At 41.7% G+C, this 16,878-nt stretch overlaps 1 protein-coding gene across 1 annotated transcript in view; it reads left to right on the top strand.

Annotated features, from left to right (window-relative positions):
- ndst2a (N-deacetylase/N-sulfotransferase (heparan glucosaminyl) 2a) overlaps positions 1 to 16,878 on the top strand; it is a 48,994-nt gene that overhangs the window by 18,147 nt on the left and 13,969 nt on the right. Inside the window, exons 2-5 of the mRNA XM_080037335.1 lie at positions 8,683 to 8,731; positions 10,881 to 12,472; positions 15,893 to 15,980; positions 16,529 to 16,683. Of these exons, the coding sequence (XP_079893461.1) occupies positions 11,399 to 12,472; positions 15,893 to 15,980; positions 16,529 to 16,683 (1,317 nt within the window). The 5' untranslated portion in view covers positions 8,683 to 8,731; positions 10,881 to 11,398. The remainder of the gene's footprint in view (positions 1 to 8,682; positions 8,732 to 10,880; positions 12,473 to 15,892; positions 15,981 to 16,528; positions 16,684 to 16,878) is intronic.

Genomic DNA, 16,878 nt, shown 5'->3' with positions numbered 1-16,878 from the left:
AGCTGGAGATGGGATGTTGTTAAGTTACTTTAATAGTCAATGGCATTGGTTACATTGAAATTTTTCTTTCCACATATCCCCTCTCAAGTTACCAGTCTTCAGAGGGGGTCAGAGCACAGGGTCAGCCATAGTACAGCGCCCCTGGAGCAGTTTTGGGGTGAAGTAACGTAATAACGGCCACTGCTAGTTTTATAACTAGACCCTCCTGTCCGGTGCTGGGGATCGAACCAGCGACCTTTATGGTTACTGGTTGGCCACCTTTCCTCTAGGCCATCCTACCACCCTTAGTTAGCTTAGCAGTAAGGTTAACATTAAAACGTTAATCTCTGCTTTTCAAGTTTGAAGCTGTTCAGCTATGTGCAGTGACTTCCTGTGTTTGGTCATCACAGTGAGATGCTACGTAGCAAGGTATTCAGCCCAACAGACACATAGGGCAGATGGATCAACTGGTGGTTGATGAGAAGTAGTTCCCATGCATAATGAACTCTTAAGCCATACATAGTATGTTTTTCCTCTCTGTTTGTATGTGGATTAAACAGGAAGCAACATTTTAATAAGTGGACTAGAGGTTAGAGAGACAGGCTAGCTGTTACTTCCTGTTTTTTCTTTTTTTCTAGCTAAAGTACATGAGGTTTCCTGGTTCCTGCGTCTAGTTTGATAAAATGAGGTGTTTTTCCTCGTCTCGTATGATCATAACAATATGATTAGAACCTTAAGTTTCAGTCAGAGAAAAAGAGCAATTTGATGATGTCACAGAGGAATAGTTGAGGGTTATTTTTGGCTTATTTTCCTTTGTACAGGGTATTTTCTGTTGAGCACAATGGTGAGTTATAGGGAAGCTAAATTGTCCAGTAATGCTGCATGGGCAACCTTTCCCACAAATGCGGCCCATGCCAGGGCCAAGCTGTCCCTCTCTGTCCCCCCTCTCAATTGTCTGGGATTATGCAACAGTCACCTTTCCCCCACCCAGCACAACACACAGACTGCTGGCAGAGAATACAAAATCAAACTGAGAGGAGCAAATAGTTATTATTATATGGATCCATGTGGATGGAATAACCGCTGGAATCGGCAACAATGTGGGAACGATACAGACATTTTTTTTTATTGATTATTGTTCTTAGCTCAGTTCCAAGTCCTTTTAAATATTGGCTATCTGCAGGTACAGAGTCTGATCTGATACCTATGTGTTTCAACCCGTTTTTAATCATGTGCATCCATTCTTGGAATGGCTCATCGGGAGCAACCAGAGAATTCCCTGTGTGCCGGTCTGGTTTTTGGGCCACGATGGCCGGTTTTCAGTCTTGGCACTGGGTTGAAATACGGCTGGACGATATGGACCAAATCTTATATCACGATATAGGTAATTGTATATCACGATATGGATATATATCACAATATAGTATTTTTCCTTAAAATTCAATGGATTACAATAACCGTACTGAACTTTAATCACATTAGATTATTTTCATTTTTTGCTTGGAATATAAAATTTCCATACAAAAGAAAAACTGGTGCAAAATACCACATCAGTCTGGCTTTAGTCAGTCAGTGCAAAATAAAAATGACAGCATCAACCAAAGAGCCTACATTTTCCAATTGATTGTAGCCTATATCAAAATAATGAAAGACTTGAATTTTCCTGCAGTATTTGCTCATCTTCATTTAAAAAGCTGTCAAAATTAACTAATGAGCAAATGTCTGGTAATACTTTAACTCCAGCTTCAACACAAATAATATTTTCAAGTTTGACATGTTTTAAAGTTACATAAAACCAGCCTTGCTGGCTGTCTCCAACAATAACAGCACGGGGGTGAAGCCCCGAGTAGGCTAAAGATGTCATTATTAGCCAGCTAGCTCACGAGAGCTAACCCATGTAGTTTGCGGCTTAAAACAAGCCAACTCTGCGTCACGGCAACAGCACGCTGAAGCAGCAAGCAAGTTTCCTTTGCCCGATTACATTTTTGACCGTTAAAACCAGCTGCTCTGCCACTGTGACACAGAGTTGGTTTGTTAACTGTATATGTAGTCATGGAGCACCGGAGCGAGACAGCTTTGCCCATCTAGAGACTGATATTTTTGCCCATTCTTCTTTGCAAAATAGCTTGAACTTCAGATTTAGCATCAGATTGGATGGACAGCGTCTGTCAACAGCAATTTTAAGTCTTTCCAGATATTCTCAATTGTATTAAGGTCTGGACTTTGACTGGGTCATTCTAACACATGCCTATGCTTTGATTTGAAGCTAGTGGTGAGCGCTCAACATCTCATACATGAGCGTTTATGGCGTCACTTACTCTCCTTAGTAGTTAGTTCACCAGAAAGCTCAGCTGGGCCTGAGCTTCAGAAATAAAATGCCAAGTTGTTGCTGGACCCTCCTCCCTTTAAGACCGACTCACTTACAACAACAAAAAGAAGCTATTTGAAATGGCAAAATACTTGAAAAATGCTTCTTGTCAACAGTTAAGGAGCACAGCCTACATGAATCTTGAGGACAGCATTACCTCCCAAGCGTTTGTCTTTGTTTTCTAGCTTTAATGACCATCTGCCACATGGAGCTCAACTCTGTCTTAACAGATGCATCTTTCTGCTTACAAATCCAGTTTTGAATGGACCATTAACCATTGGCTCCATTTAGAATGATCTTTGAAAGAAAGTTTTTTTTCTTTATCAGACATAGAGTTCTTAAAGGTTACTTTGACTTTGGTTTATCTGACTCTTTAACCAGCCAGGTGGACCTAATATGGCTGTAGTACGCATGCCAGGCCAGTAGTTGGTGGTGACACTTTGCAGTAGATAGCCCTTTGGGTGAAATTGCCGCATGTAAACAATCAATCACCGCCTATGGTCTCTGCTGATCACGGTAATGGAGCAGCGGAGACACCGTACAGCATATCTACACTTTGTTGAAGCGTTAATAAACGTGTAAAAGGTGTAATATGCATGTGTGGAGTGGAGCAGTGATGTCATGGTTATGACAGGGAACGACATTGCTATTTACAAGTAGGGCCCGGCCGATATGGATTTTTGGGTGCCGATGCCGATTATTTTATGAGAAAAATTACGATAACGATTAAATCGGCCGATTTTTTATTTTTTTTAATCCCATAAATATATATTGAAAAAATTAACTTTTTTGAACCCTTAAATATATATAAATACTTGTTACTGTCAATAGGTGTACAGGAACTTTTTATTTATTGAAATATGCATTATCTAAAAAAAAAATAAAGTGTTACAAATATGTCTAAAGGGACATGATGCATTTTTAAACTCAGACATTAAGCATTTTATGTAACTGCACCCAACCCTCTGGAACTCCCTCCCTCCAAACATCAGCATCTCAGACTAAATAAACTCATTCAAAAGTCAACTCAAAACTCACCTCTTTAAGAAAGCATAATTACACCGGACTCCACTCCAAACCTTATCTTTAATTTGTCTGTATTTTGTTTTCTTTTTCTATAAGTATGATTTTCTATATGTTTGATGTAAAATGTTTTTGAATGACCTCCAATAAAGCACTATATAAATTCTATGTAATAACTATAGTAATATCAACTACTATTAACAATCAAGAGATGACCAATGACTCTGCTATTGGTGTCAGGGGGAACTGTCAAGTGTGAATCAATCCAATGTATTACAACACCCCTGCTGCTGCTGTTAATATGCTATAAGGCTACCTCCGGGGCAGCAATGCATCTCACTCAACATGATTGCTGGAATATATATATAAAAAAAAAAAACGGCGGCCATTTTGCCGATGCCGATTTTTCGGAGATGTGCTATAATCGATATATCGGTCGGGCCCTATTTACAAGTGATGCTGGAGTTTGGTATTGGAAAAGATTCTAATCTGAAATCTGGTTTCAAAAGTTTTAGTTACCCCCCCCCCCCCCCCCAAAAAAAATGCTGTTGTCGTGTAAACTTACGGCCAAAACATAAAAAATACTTTTGCGTTTATGTTGAAAACGTTGCCATGTAAACTGCCCCTTTTACCCCTTTCCCACTTGACCCTGCAGTACACACTGGTTCATTCTCTCCTCGCTCGGCTCAGCTCTGCTCGGCTTTTCGGTGGGAACACAAGTCCCGGATCAACGCACTATTGACCTGTTACTAAACACATTTCCTATTTATTTATTAAATAATAACTGCTCCAACAGACAGATCACCGTTTATGGTTTAATTTTCGATTCAGGTCGTGTTAAAGCCTGTGAGACCCAGCTGAGCTGAGGCGCTGAATGTGTTTAAAAAGAGACAACGCAAGGAATATCACAACCACATGAGCACCATGGTGGGAAATTAACTTTTTTGCCCACCTGCCACAGTGGCGGGTGGATGCCAAATTTTACCAGTCACTTTTATTTTTTACCTGCCACCTTTTTCAAGCACTGCATAACATTTTGAATTGCACTACTCGTAGACTGTAGAAGAGGTGGGAAAAGCTGCTAACTGCTAATAGTGATGCTAACGGAACACGAGCGGAGAGGTGTATCTCCTGCTCTGACCGCAGCTGGGAGGGGCTGCTGCGCGAGGACCGGGCCGCCTGTCAGTGCTCTGTGACGGGGGACGGGCTGGGAGGCTCCCGCTGCTCGTTGAGAAGCGTTAAAAGTGATATTTGCTTCGGCGAAAAAGTCACCAATTACACCAGAAAAAAAGCTAGATTTGTCGCTTGTCGCTGTTTTGAAAAAATAGTCGCCAGGGGGGCTGAAAAGTAGCTAAATATAGCGACAAAATCGCTAAGTTGGCAACACTGCATGGATGTATTAAGAAGGTTAGCTTCGATGCTCGCGGCAAATGATTTCCCATGATGCTCTGGGAGAGTCTTGGACCAATCAAAGGTTTGGTTGGTTACGTCATACACCTGTACACCAATGGGCGGCTGCCACATTTGTGTGACGTAAACTAATGCTCCGAGGCAAAGCCCAAAGCCCGGGAGAGCTTCTATGTTTCTGTACACAGCGCTTGAAACCGTGAACACGTTGTAGTATATTTTGAAAAAATCCACCCGCGGCGGGTAGACATGGCAAAGTCACCCGCCAATTTGAAAAAATACCCGCCATTGGCGGGTGACGGGTGCTAATTTCCCACCCTGATGAGCACCATGTTATATTGTTTCCACTGAGCAGTGCGGCTCATTGTGTGGCTCCAATCTAGTCAGCTTGGTGATCTAGATCTTGCGTGCGTCTCCACCGTCGACACCACCCTTTAGGTAGGCAGGGTTAATGACACTACCCTTTAATAAGGCATAAATATACAGCCCCGGAAAAAATTAAGAGACAAGTCTGGTTTTTTCATTCATCTTTATCTCTACATATCTTATTGAAAATGCTCCAAATGACAATATCTTTATTGAGAATTTGGTAGAAATGTTGTCAGTAGTTTATACTATAAAACTCAAATGTTCATTCTACTCAAACATATGCCTCTAAAGAGTAAAATAAGAGACACTGAACAATTGGAGTGGTCTCTTAATTTTTTAAACTTTTGATCATGGAAACGCAAATAAAAGCGGGCTGAGCCGCACCGAACCGAGCCACAGACAGCGCTGGGTGGAAGAGAGGCTACAGTTGTTAATATTTCCACAGCAGGCTGGTTCTGTGCTTGTTCCTCTGTGTTGCTGACTCTTCTATGTGGATCCCAGAGGGCTGTTCAGCTCCACTCAGTAATCCATTAAACAGCAGATGCTCATCATTTTGACCACAGTCTCCACAAACTGCTCCTTCCGCCTCCTGCACTTCATTTATGATCTATTCCTCCCCCTCATCTTCATGGCCTTCAGCCCACATGTCTGTCTGTCTGTGTGAGCGTGTGGCATTTCATTATGCATCGCTCTTATGCCTCAGACAGGAGTGACTCAGTGTAATTCAATGAACGACATAAAACGTCATCTTACATTTGCTCAGGTCAAAAATATATGCACACAATATTATCATCCCCATAATCATCAAAATATTCTTAAGACTCTTAAGATGGCTCTCAAACATAGTGGAATCATTTTACCGTACATTCAGTTAAGCTTTTATTTTTTTCATATTATACAGTGCTGCTCGAAGGTTTGTGAACCCCACAGAGATAGTCAGTTTTTCCTGACTTAATTCTCTTAATATTATGACTTTTTTTCATAAAATTAGGACTTTATTATCGTTTTCTTGTAAAAAAAAATATGACTTTATTGTAATTTTTAATTATCATTATTTTTCAACGTGGCCCTAATGCTCTGTCGTACATGCAGGAGCATACCGTTTCTATTTTTTTCTGACCACTAACATCAGCAACTCCTGATGAAGCCTTTCAGAGTGATGTCACAAGTTCAACGTGTTTTTAAATGGTTTGTCAGTCACTGCAGGAAACTCCTTCTAATCAGCACTGTGAGACACATACCCATTGAGACATGTATGTGCACGCGCAAAGGCAACACATTCTCTGTCTCTCCTCTCACACACTTCAAAGAGCTACTCTCTGAGGGGCCACGTGAAGGCAACAGTTTACCTCAATCTTTGAATATAGAAAATGAGTGTCTGGTTCTGTATCCCACACTATGGATAAGCAAGCAAATGAGCACTCAAATGAGTAGATCATTAATACTATATGATCATAATACTTGTGTTTGTACAATAGCATTCTTTATTGTGTTTCCATTAGACATTTTCTCGAGCTTTATATTGACTTTTTTGTGTGATTGAACAGTTTTTCTTCACATTTACCGTAGTTAAATGTTGGCCCTTATAAAGAACATGCTCACCCTTTTTCACCGTTATTCCTTCCACATAAAATTGTCTTTTAGTGATTCCTCCAGTATATGTCGATATGGGTTTACACAGCAGTCTCTTGGATAAGTTAACCAAACCATAAGATCATCAGTTGTTCTGTTATTCAAAATTCCTAACATGTTTTTGTGTTGTTTTGTTGTGATGCCTCCGTGCCGGCAGTAGCCCGAAGGCTGAAGGAATAATGTTTTACCAACAACCAACCGATTCAAACTGTTGAAATGATTGATGGGATTTCTACAAAATGTAATCTTTAGGTTGTGTTTGCTGTAAGCGGTACACACAACAGAACTGTAAGCTTGGTAGATTCAATGTGCCTCGCTGCAATGCACTTTGGACTAGGGCTGTCAAATTAATGCGTTAATTTCGATTAATTAATCACAGAAAAATTAACGCGATTAAAAAAAATTAACGCAGATTAATCGCACTACTATATTGCCCTTTGACCCGGTGCAAAAGAGGTGAGATGATAGCGGAGCTGCACCTGTATCTTGCGGACACGGCCCGCACGGGATTAAAGAGTAAAGAAAGAAGCAGGGGAAAGGGGCCGAGGGCAAATAAGCATGAAGGTAGGAATACATTTCATGTTACGAGAGACGGGGGGAGAGAGAGAGAGAGACGAACGGTAGCCTATAGGCCTACAGTTGTTTATAAACAGGCATAAAAGTGTCATATAAGTGTGTGATTCATTTAGATTAATTAATCACAGAGCCTGTAATTAATTAGATACATTTTTTTAATCGCTTGACAGCCCTACTTTGGACTTTAAAAAATGTCAGTCTGTAGATGTGCAAAGGTGGTAGAGACATACCCCCAATAGACTTGGAGTTGTAATGGCAGCGATAGGTGGTTCTACAAAGCATTGACTCATGGGGCTGAATACTTTTGCACGCCACACTTTTCAGTTTTTTATTCATAAAAAAAATGTTAAACCATGTTTAATTTTCATTCCACTTCACAATGTTGCACCACTTTTTGTTGGTCTATCACATAAAATCACAATAAAATAAATGTACGTGTGTGGTTATAACGTGACAAAATGTGGAACATTGCAAGGGGTATGAATACTTTTGCAAGCCACTGTATTACAATGGAGCTTCTTCACTACACTGACGCTAGTGGTGAGCGCTCAACATCTCATACATGAGCGTTTATGGCGTCACTTACTCTCCTTAGTAGTTAGTTCACCAGAAAGCTCAGCTGGGCCTGAGCTTCAGAAATAAAATGCCAAGTTGTTGCTGGACCCTCCTCCCTTTAAGACCGACTCACTTACGACAAAAAAGAAGCTATTTGAAATGGCAAAATACTTGAAATATGCTTCTTGTCAACAGTTAAGGAGCACAGCCTACATGAATCTGGAGGACAGCATTACCTCCCAAGCGTTTGTCTTTGTTTTCTAGCTTTAATGACCATCTGCCACATGGAGCTCAACTCTGTCTTAACAGATGCATCTTTCTGCTTACAAATCCAGTTTTGTTTGCTGTAAGCAGTACACACAACAGAACTGTAAGCTTGGTAGATTCAATGTTCCTCGCTGCAATGCACTTTGGACTTAAAAAAAAAGATAAGTCCGACTCCCATTTCCTTATTTAATTTAAATAAAAAAACAGTAAACCTCTGCCACTGTTTCTCATCTCTCTGACTCTGATTCCACAAAGATGAAGTGCTCAATTGTCTGTCAGTTATCAATGTGGAAAGTAACTTTCTCCCCAGGCTGCCCAAAGTAACCCCTCCTTCAAAACTATGGGACGAGGCCTCACATCACGTGTCTTTATTTTATTTTATTTTATTTTTTTGTTTTTCTGCATTTTGCTCCAACTCTTCTTAAATATGATTGTTGTTTTGTTTCTAAATGAAGATATTAATTTCTGTCTTTCCCCTCCCTCTCCTGTCTGTCTCTCTGCTGCAGGAGTCTTCTAGGTTCTGATCAGAAGGCTTTCAGATCTGCAGTGTTCCAGGTGAGACTCACACAGTGCGTTTCCATGGGACAACTACAGTAGATTACATTAAGACATATACCGAACTTGCCACTCGAATGGACCGCGTCACTTGTCTGAGTATACATGGCCTTTCAAATATTCGATAAATGGCCTGAGCATAGCTGACTCCGCTATGCTAGGTGGCGCTGTAGGCCTTTCAACAAGTGGTTGTAGAGCCACATCCGGTTCCTTTGCAACAGCACTACTATTTATTACGTCGTCTCTTTACACTTCCTTGTGAAATCCTCCGCAGGGATTCTCGAGCAAGCACAGAACGCAAACTCCGATATGCAATCCCGTATACATGCAGAGAGAATGCCGACTATGAACGAGTTATAGAGGTGCTCTTATCCGACTTCGCTTGTCCGTTAATGTGCCGATTTGTGTGCAAAGTAGATTGGATAAAGGTGTTTACATTTTACAAGTCCCGTTGAAGTCTTGTTCGTTTATTTACCCGATTATGAGTCTGCATGTAAACGCACTGACAGTTGTGCCTTATTTCCAATCATTGCAACGAGCCAGTTAGTTCTTCCTCCAGGGAGAGGCTGGGGTGCTGTCAGTTTAACGTGTTATTAACGGCGTTAACACAAACCCATTTTAACGGCGTTCATTTTTTTTATCGCGCGATTAACACTCTTCATGGCCTAGCAACCATTGTGGTTTTTTCACATGCTTTTGCATCAACTAGTAATGTTAGAACAACTGAAACACCACAAACTATACAATTGGCTCGCATTTAAGTTACTATTAATTCAAACGGAACAAGTCCTACAGCGTAATTTCACATTAAAATCATTTAACTGGCAAAACGGCAAAACGTCAAGTCAATTCTGACTTATTTTGAAGCAATAACCGGAACCTAGCACTTCCTAGCTCAGCTGCGCGACCTTCACTAGTAGCATCTTCCACGGTGTGACTCTGGGACTACGCAGGCTCCTCTCAACAATGTAATATAGGAGAAGAAGAGAGTGAGTGAAGAGAGCAACACCCGAGACGCAAATAAACAGGATTGATACAGGAAGTTCAAATCTGTCAATATATTTTCAGCTTTATCAAGTTTATTCTTGACATCGAATTTCGTGTTTAACCCATTGATGACGGCTGCTGCGCGATGCCACATTGTATCTCCTGCCTGATGCTGCGTAGCGCAGCATTGTTACTTTATCTAATCTTCATGGCGTGAGCAACATAGAATGCACCGTCATTGGTTCAAATACACGAGGTGGGTTTTGTTGATTTAAGACCACGTGACCACTGACCACCCAAAAGTTGTGTGGTTTGCCGAAAATCACGTCAAAAAAAAAAAAAAAAAAAAGAGCAGAACAGTTAGTGGCGTTCGGAGCGCAGAATCTAGGTCTACTGTAGGCTACTGACGAAAATCACACAACACATTGCATCTATTTATTAACAATATTTATGAATTTAGGCTATATTTTGCTGCTCCAACTCAAATTCAGCCCAGCCAGGCGATGGTTAAGTTTCAGTTTCGTTTTTGTTTTCATCTCCGTGGTATACAGCCGTTTGGACCAGCTGATCGGCTCCCGACAGCGAGAGTCAGTCTGCGTTCCAGTTGTACTGGGAAGTCGGATTTATGGTGCCAATGATAACTGAACTAAATGATAAAATAAAGCTATCTCCTCCTTCCTATATCTGTCTATCTTTATCCCTCCACTGCACACTCAGTCACTACTATACATGCTAAAAAGAAGCAGGATTATAACCTCATTTAGCACATTATTTTTAAATATTTTATATTATTTATTATTTTTTTAGAAAAATGTGTTGGTTTGTAAGCGCTAAGGGAGCATGTTTAAATAAAACCTGTGAACCTTAACTTTTAAATGTATTTTATTTCATGTTTCTATGAGCTACACAGGCTTAGATATTAAGGTTTTGGTAGACTTGACAATTCGTACTATTTTTTCAGAAAACCCTCAGGCATTAAGGACATGCATCCTAGATTGCCATAGTCATCAATGGGTTAATCTCAACATTTCGGTAGAGTTTTCTCATAACTGAGTATGTTCACACAACATTCAAACATTACCTCATTTTGGGTGGCAACTATAAGAACTGAATACTGTGTTGTTCTTGTTGTTGACTATGTCCTTTTGTCCTCCTCCTTCAGGTGTGTTCTTCTGGGATGTCCAGGCTGGGTGGCCTGAGGGGGTTCAACCCCAGAGCACAGGCCACCAGCATAGACACTGCAGCTGCTGAGAGAAGACCAAGTCATCTACAGGTGGACACATCCACGTGTAGAGAGACCTGTGGAGCCGCTTAAACCAGGCAGCACAGGGCTCAGGCACCACAACCAACTGCTCCTTGGCTGGTGTTAGCTTTTAATCAGCCCACTTCCATTTCCCCCTCTCGGATCCCAGATACCTGACACTCCATCAATACCTCATCCACCCTTCCCTCAGCCCCGCTTTCCACTCTCTCAGCTCTGAGTGTGTTCTGTGCTGCAGAGATCTGGAAGTAGAGAGCAGGTAATGGATGATGCTGGCTATGGTGACCTAGTGTAAATGGCTATTCCTCAGCACAGCTCAGTGCCAGTGTCTACTGCTCGCCCCCACTCCGCCCCTCCGCTTTACTTCCCTGTACACCACTGTTGCCTGCAGCCCGGCCCCCCCTCTCCCCTGGTACACCATGGTCGCTGCAGGCTTGGGCGTGTGGAAGCTAATGAGAGGTGTCCGCCAGCTGGAGCTCCATCGCCTCATCCTGGCCCTCATTATCTTCTGCCTGCTGTCTATGGCCTTCCTAGCCTACTACGTCTCCAACAGCCCAAAGATCAAGGAGGCCCCCCCTCTGCCCTTCAGTGACTGTGGCGGAGGTGGGGGCATGTTGGCGGGGTCCAGCCCTGGGGTGGATGGAGAGGGGCCGGGGGCACAGAGAGCTCCACTGTTCCTCCCTCCACGCCAGGGCCGACTGCGCCAGGTGAAGGCGGTGGATAACTCCAGGACACAGCCTGTAGTGCTGGTGTTTGTAGAGAGCATCTACTCCCAGCTGGGCCAGGAGATCGTAGCCATATTAGAGTCCAGCCGCTTCCACTACCGGACAGAGATAGCTCCTGGTAAAGGTGACATGCCCACATTGACAGAGCACAACCGTGGACGCTACACGCTAATCATCTACGAAAACGTGTTGAAATATGTCAATCTGGACGCGTGGAACCGTGACTTGCTGGATAAGTACTGTACTGAGTATGGAGTAGGTGTCATTGGCTTCTTCAAAGCCAATGAAAACTCTCTGCTCAGCGCACAGCTCAAAGGCTTCCCCCTCTTTCTCCACTCACACCTGGGCCTTAGAGACTACCGTATCAACCCCAACGCTCCTCTGCTCTACATCACTAAGCCCAACCAGATGGAGCAGGGACCTTTACCGGGGGACGACTGGACCATCTTCCAGTCCAACCACTCCACCTATGAACCAGTGCTTCTGGCTAGCACCAAGTCGTCTGAGGCTCTGGCCCACTTAGGAGGCAGCTCTCTGCGGGTCCTCCATGCCACGGTGGTCCAGGACTTGGGGCTTCACGACGGCATTCAAAGAGTTCTCTTTGGGAACAATCTCAACTATTGGCTTCACAAGCTGGTGTTTGTAGATGCCATTGCCTACCTGACAGGGAAGAGACTGTGTCTGTCCCTGGACCGCCACATCCTGGTTGACGTGGACGATATATTCGTTGGGAAGGAGGGAACGCGGATGAAGGTGTCGGACGTGGAGGTGGGTGAACCTCCTCATTCATTTTCACACAAGCAGTTTCATGATAATTTTTACTGTGCAGGTAAACACACCACCACACATTCTAGTGAGGCAGAAGTGATCATTGAGTTGAATTACTTTTGTGTGAAATGATGTGGCATAGTCAACCTTAACTGTGCAAATGACAACGGGTGCAAACATGTTGGTCAGAAGATTCAAATGAGGGTTTTACTGGTTTGGACGGAGGGCAGAGTGACATCAAGCGCAAAGAGAAATGTAATGCCATGGAATTAGAGGTGTTGAGCTACAGCCAATTATATTAATATCTTACTCAAATAAACGTTATATGGGAGAGAAAATAAATGCTGTGGGTAAAACAAGGACTGATGGATTGAAGAGAATATGGCAGGACATTAGAAGAACAAAAAAAGAACACATATCTTTATAAAAAAGGCCTTGGCAAATAAAACAGGTTGCACATTAGTACAGTCGCTCCTGTTGGAAACAGCAACCGGGTTAGTCCCATTTGGCTTTATGCTGTGTCGTCCTGTGTGTGCACCTGCCCATCCTGCCTGACATAACATTAAGGACTCTGGACAATAGGATACAACTTATTAACTGCTGTGGGAGACGCCAGCAGAAATAGTTAAAGTGCACTGTGCTGGAATGACCCATACGAGAGGAAATGCCTTTTTGCACGGCAGGTATTGTGTGAGTCTTTCTTGTGAGTGGCTCCAAATTAGAGCCCAGCCGATTAAAGCCTCAATAAAAAATATATATATATATATATATACAGTCATATGAAAAAGTTTGGGAACCCCTCTCAGCCGGCATTATAATTGACTCTGCTTTCACAAAAAAAATATAAAAGTGGTATGTCTTTAATTTACCAGGAACAGCTAAGTACTGGGATGTTTTCCAAACAAAGATTTTTTGAAAAGCAGTATTTGGTTGTATGAAATAAAATAAAATGTGAAAAACTGGCTGTGCAAAAATATAGGAACCCTTGTGGTTTTGTTGATTTTAATGCCTGTAACAGCATGTAAAACTGATGACTTTAAACACAAAGTTGGTTGGATTATGTTGTTAAGCCTTGAACCTCATAGAAATGTCTGTTTTAATCATGAGGAAATGCATTTTAGGTGCCTAATTGCAAGTTCCACTTCTCTTTGACTCTCTGCTGAAGTGAAACAGAATGGGATCATCAAAACAGCTTCCAAAAGATCTGAAAAACAAAGATTGTTCATTGTCATGGTTTAGGGGAAGGCTACAAGAAGCTTTCCCAAAGGTTTCAATTGTCAATTTCGACTGTAGGGAACGTTGTCAGGAAATGGAAGGACACAGGCATAGTGGCAGTTAAACCCAGGCATGGCAGACCAAGAAAAAACAGGAGCGGGATAGGTGGAGGATTGTGAGAATGGTTGCACACAACCCACAGATCACCTCCAAAGACCTGCAAGAACATCTGGCTGCAGATTGTGTATCTGTACATCGTTCAACAATTCAGCGCAATTTGCACCAAAACATCTGCTTTTTATAAAGACCAAATAACTTAATTTTTGTCTCATCAGTCCAAAGCATTTTCTTCCAATATGAAGCTGGCTTGTCTAAATGAGCTTTTGCATACTCCATGCAACTGTATCTGTGGCGTGGGCGCAGAAAGGGCTTCCTTCTCATCACCTGGCCATACAGATGTTTTGGTGCAAATTGCACTGAATTGTAGAACCATGTACAGATACACAATCTGCAGCCAGATGTTCTTGCGGGTCTTTGGAGGTGATCTTTGGGTTGTTTGCAACCATTCTCACAATCCGCCGCATATGCCGCTCTTGTACTTTTCTTGGTCTGCTAGACCTGGGTTTAACTGCAATTGTGCCTGTGTCCTTCCATTCCCTGACAACATTCCTTACAGTAGAAATTGACAATTGAAACCTTTGGGAAAGCTTCTTGTAGCCTTCCCCTAAACCATGACAATGAATAATCTTTGTTTTTAAGATCTTTTGGGAGCTGTTTTGATGATCACATTCTGTCTCACTTCTGCAGAGAGTCAAAGAGAAGTGGAACTTGCATTTAGGCACCTAAAATACCTTTTATCATGATTAAACAGACCTTTATGAGGTTCAAGGCTTAACAACATAATCCAACCAACTTTGTGTTTAAAATCATCAGTTTTACATGCTGTTACATGCATTAAAATCAGCAAGACCACAAGGGTTCCCATATTTTTGCACAGCCAGTTTTTCACATTTTATTTAATTTCATAAAACTAAATACTGCTTTTCAAAAAATCTTTGTTTGGAAAACATCCCAGTACTTAGCTGTTCCTGGTAAATTAAAGACATACCACTTTTATCTTTTTTGTGTGAAAGCAGAGTCAATTATAATGCCGGCTGAGAGGGGTTCCCAAACTTTTTCATATGACTGTATATAGCCTATTAACAGCAGCAGCAGCAGGTGTGTTGTGATTGATTGGATTAATGTACAGACACTACATAGACAGTTCCCCCTGCAACCAATAGCAGAGGCATTGGTCGTCTCTTGCAGTAAAATAAAATGCTTAATGTCTGAGTTTAAAAATGTCAATTTAGACATATTTCTAACACTTTTTAGACCATTTTAGACTATTACACTAAAGAAAAAGTTCCTGTACACATTTATGACAAAGTATACATCTATATTTATGGATTAAAAATCGGCCAGGCCCTACTCCAAAAGCTCCAAAATGGCATTGCTAGGCGGGCCATATGTCTGGATTATTTCTGTTTGTCAACTCAAACATGAAACGAGACGGAAAAAAACCTTTGTCTCCTCCTCACCAGCTGTCTGTGCTCAACAGTTCAACACCTGCATTAAAGGAGTATTAAATATAGACGCAATCACAACCACCTCCAATTATTTTCAGGCTTTGTAAATCACAATGCATGTGCTGAATAAACCTTTCTGCAGCTATATATATATATATATATGCTATATATATATATATATATATATATATATATATAGCAATATTCTGCGCACTCGGTGAAGAAACGCCTGATTTTGCATATTCATTAAGTCAAACCTATTAAATGGACAGCGTGTGTTACTTGACACACAATCCTCAGTGAGCAAACGTTAGTAGATCAGCTTGAACTTTTTTCTGCAGGTGAAATCCCGTTTGCACACGTTTTTATACGCGCAAACATTTAGTAGATCAACGCCTTAGTGTGTATATTTTATATTTATTTTATATCAGAAGAATGATTATATAAAAATGATTCTATAAAACAATTAAACATATTCTGGCACAAATCAGCATACGGATATCGGTATTAAAAGTATTCATACAAAGTTTCAGTGTGTTGGTGCATTTTCATAAAGCACTACTAAATGTTTTGCAAATTAAAAATAAAGCTATCATTGAGTTGATATGAACTCGGGATGTTTTTGTCCTTTTCACAGGCGTTGTTCAACACTCAGAACAAGCTGAGAGCACTGGTCCCAAATTTCACCTTCAACTTGGGATTTTCTGGAAAGTTCCATCACACAGGTACGGACCAGCTGACATCACTATCAGCAGCACAGCTATCTGTGGAAACATGCTTTTATCACACAGCTTTGGATCTTTGTCTTACAAAGATTCAGCATTAGTTTCATAAAATATCCTTCACTGTTACTACCAAGATCCCTCAATCCAGGAAAACTCTTAAAGGATAGTGCAGTGTTGTTGAAATGGGGTTGTTTGAGGTTCTTATGCATAAGCGTGTGACCTTATGGAGATGGCAATCAGCACAGTCACTTTAAGCCATATTAACAGCCTGTAAGAGTATTTGGTAGATTGTGGATGCAGGAAAGGGATGTTGAGATTCTCCTGCCCACCAACTGCACACAGCCCATTATACTCTCACTATACACCGGCAAATGATCCTTTGCAGTCAAAGGTCAAAATACAACCGCATTCTGATCAGTGCACCATCAATTTCAGGGCTTTTGTCCAGAAGTTCTTCTCGCAGCGGCCATAGTGCTGCGAAGTGAGGGCTTCTGGGTACTTAGAGAGTGTGTGTGTGTGTGTGTGTGTGTGTGTGTGTGTTGGTTCAGGTACTGACGAGGAGGACCGGGGTGACGACATGCTGCTCCAGCACAGGATGGACTTCTGGTGGTTCCCTCACATGTGGAGCCACATGCAGCCTCACCTCTTCCACAACGTCAGCGTGCTGGCTGAGCAGATGAGACTCAACAAGATCTTTGCCCAGGTTGGTAACACACTGACGGGCATGGTGTTAAAGCACGTGACCGGCTACATAATAACCCTTTGTCAAGCTGACGATAAGTGTGTACGGTAAAATAGTAGTCAAACGTGTAGTGTGAACCTGCACTTTATTTATTTATTGGTTTAATTTTGTCTTAATAAAAAATCCAGCTTCTCAACATATTAGTATATAACATTA

Source organism: Ammodytes marinus, assembly GCF_949987685.1.
Source record: "Ammodytes marinus genome assembly, chromosome: 11".
In the NCBI taxonomy this organism is placed as follows: domain Eukaryota; kingdom Metazoa; phylum Chordata; class Actinopteri; order Uranoscopiformes; family Ammodytidae; genus Ammodytes; species Ammodytes marinus.
This window is presented reverse-complemented; position numbering and strand designations above follow the sequence as displayed.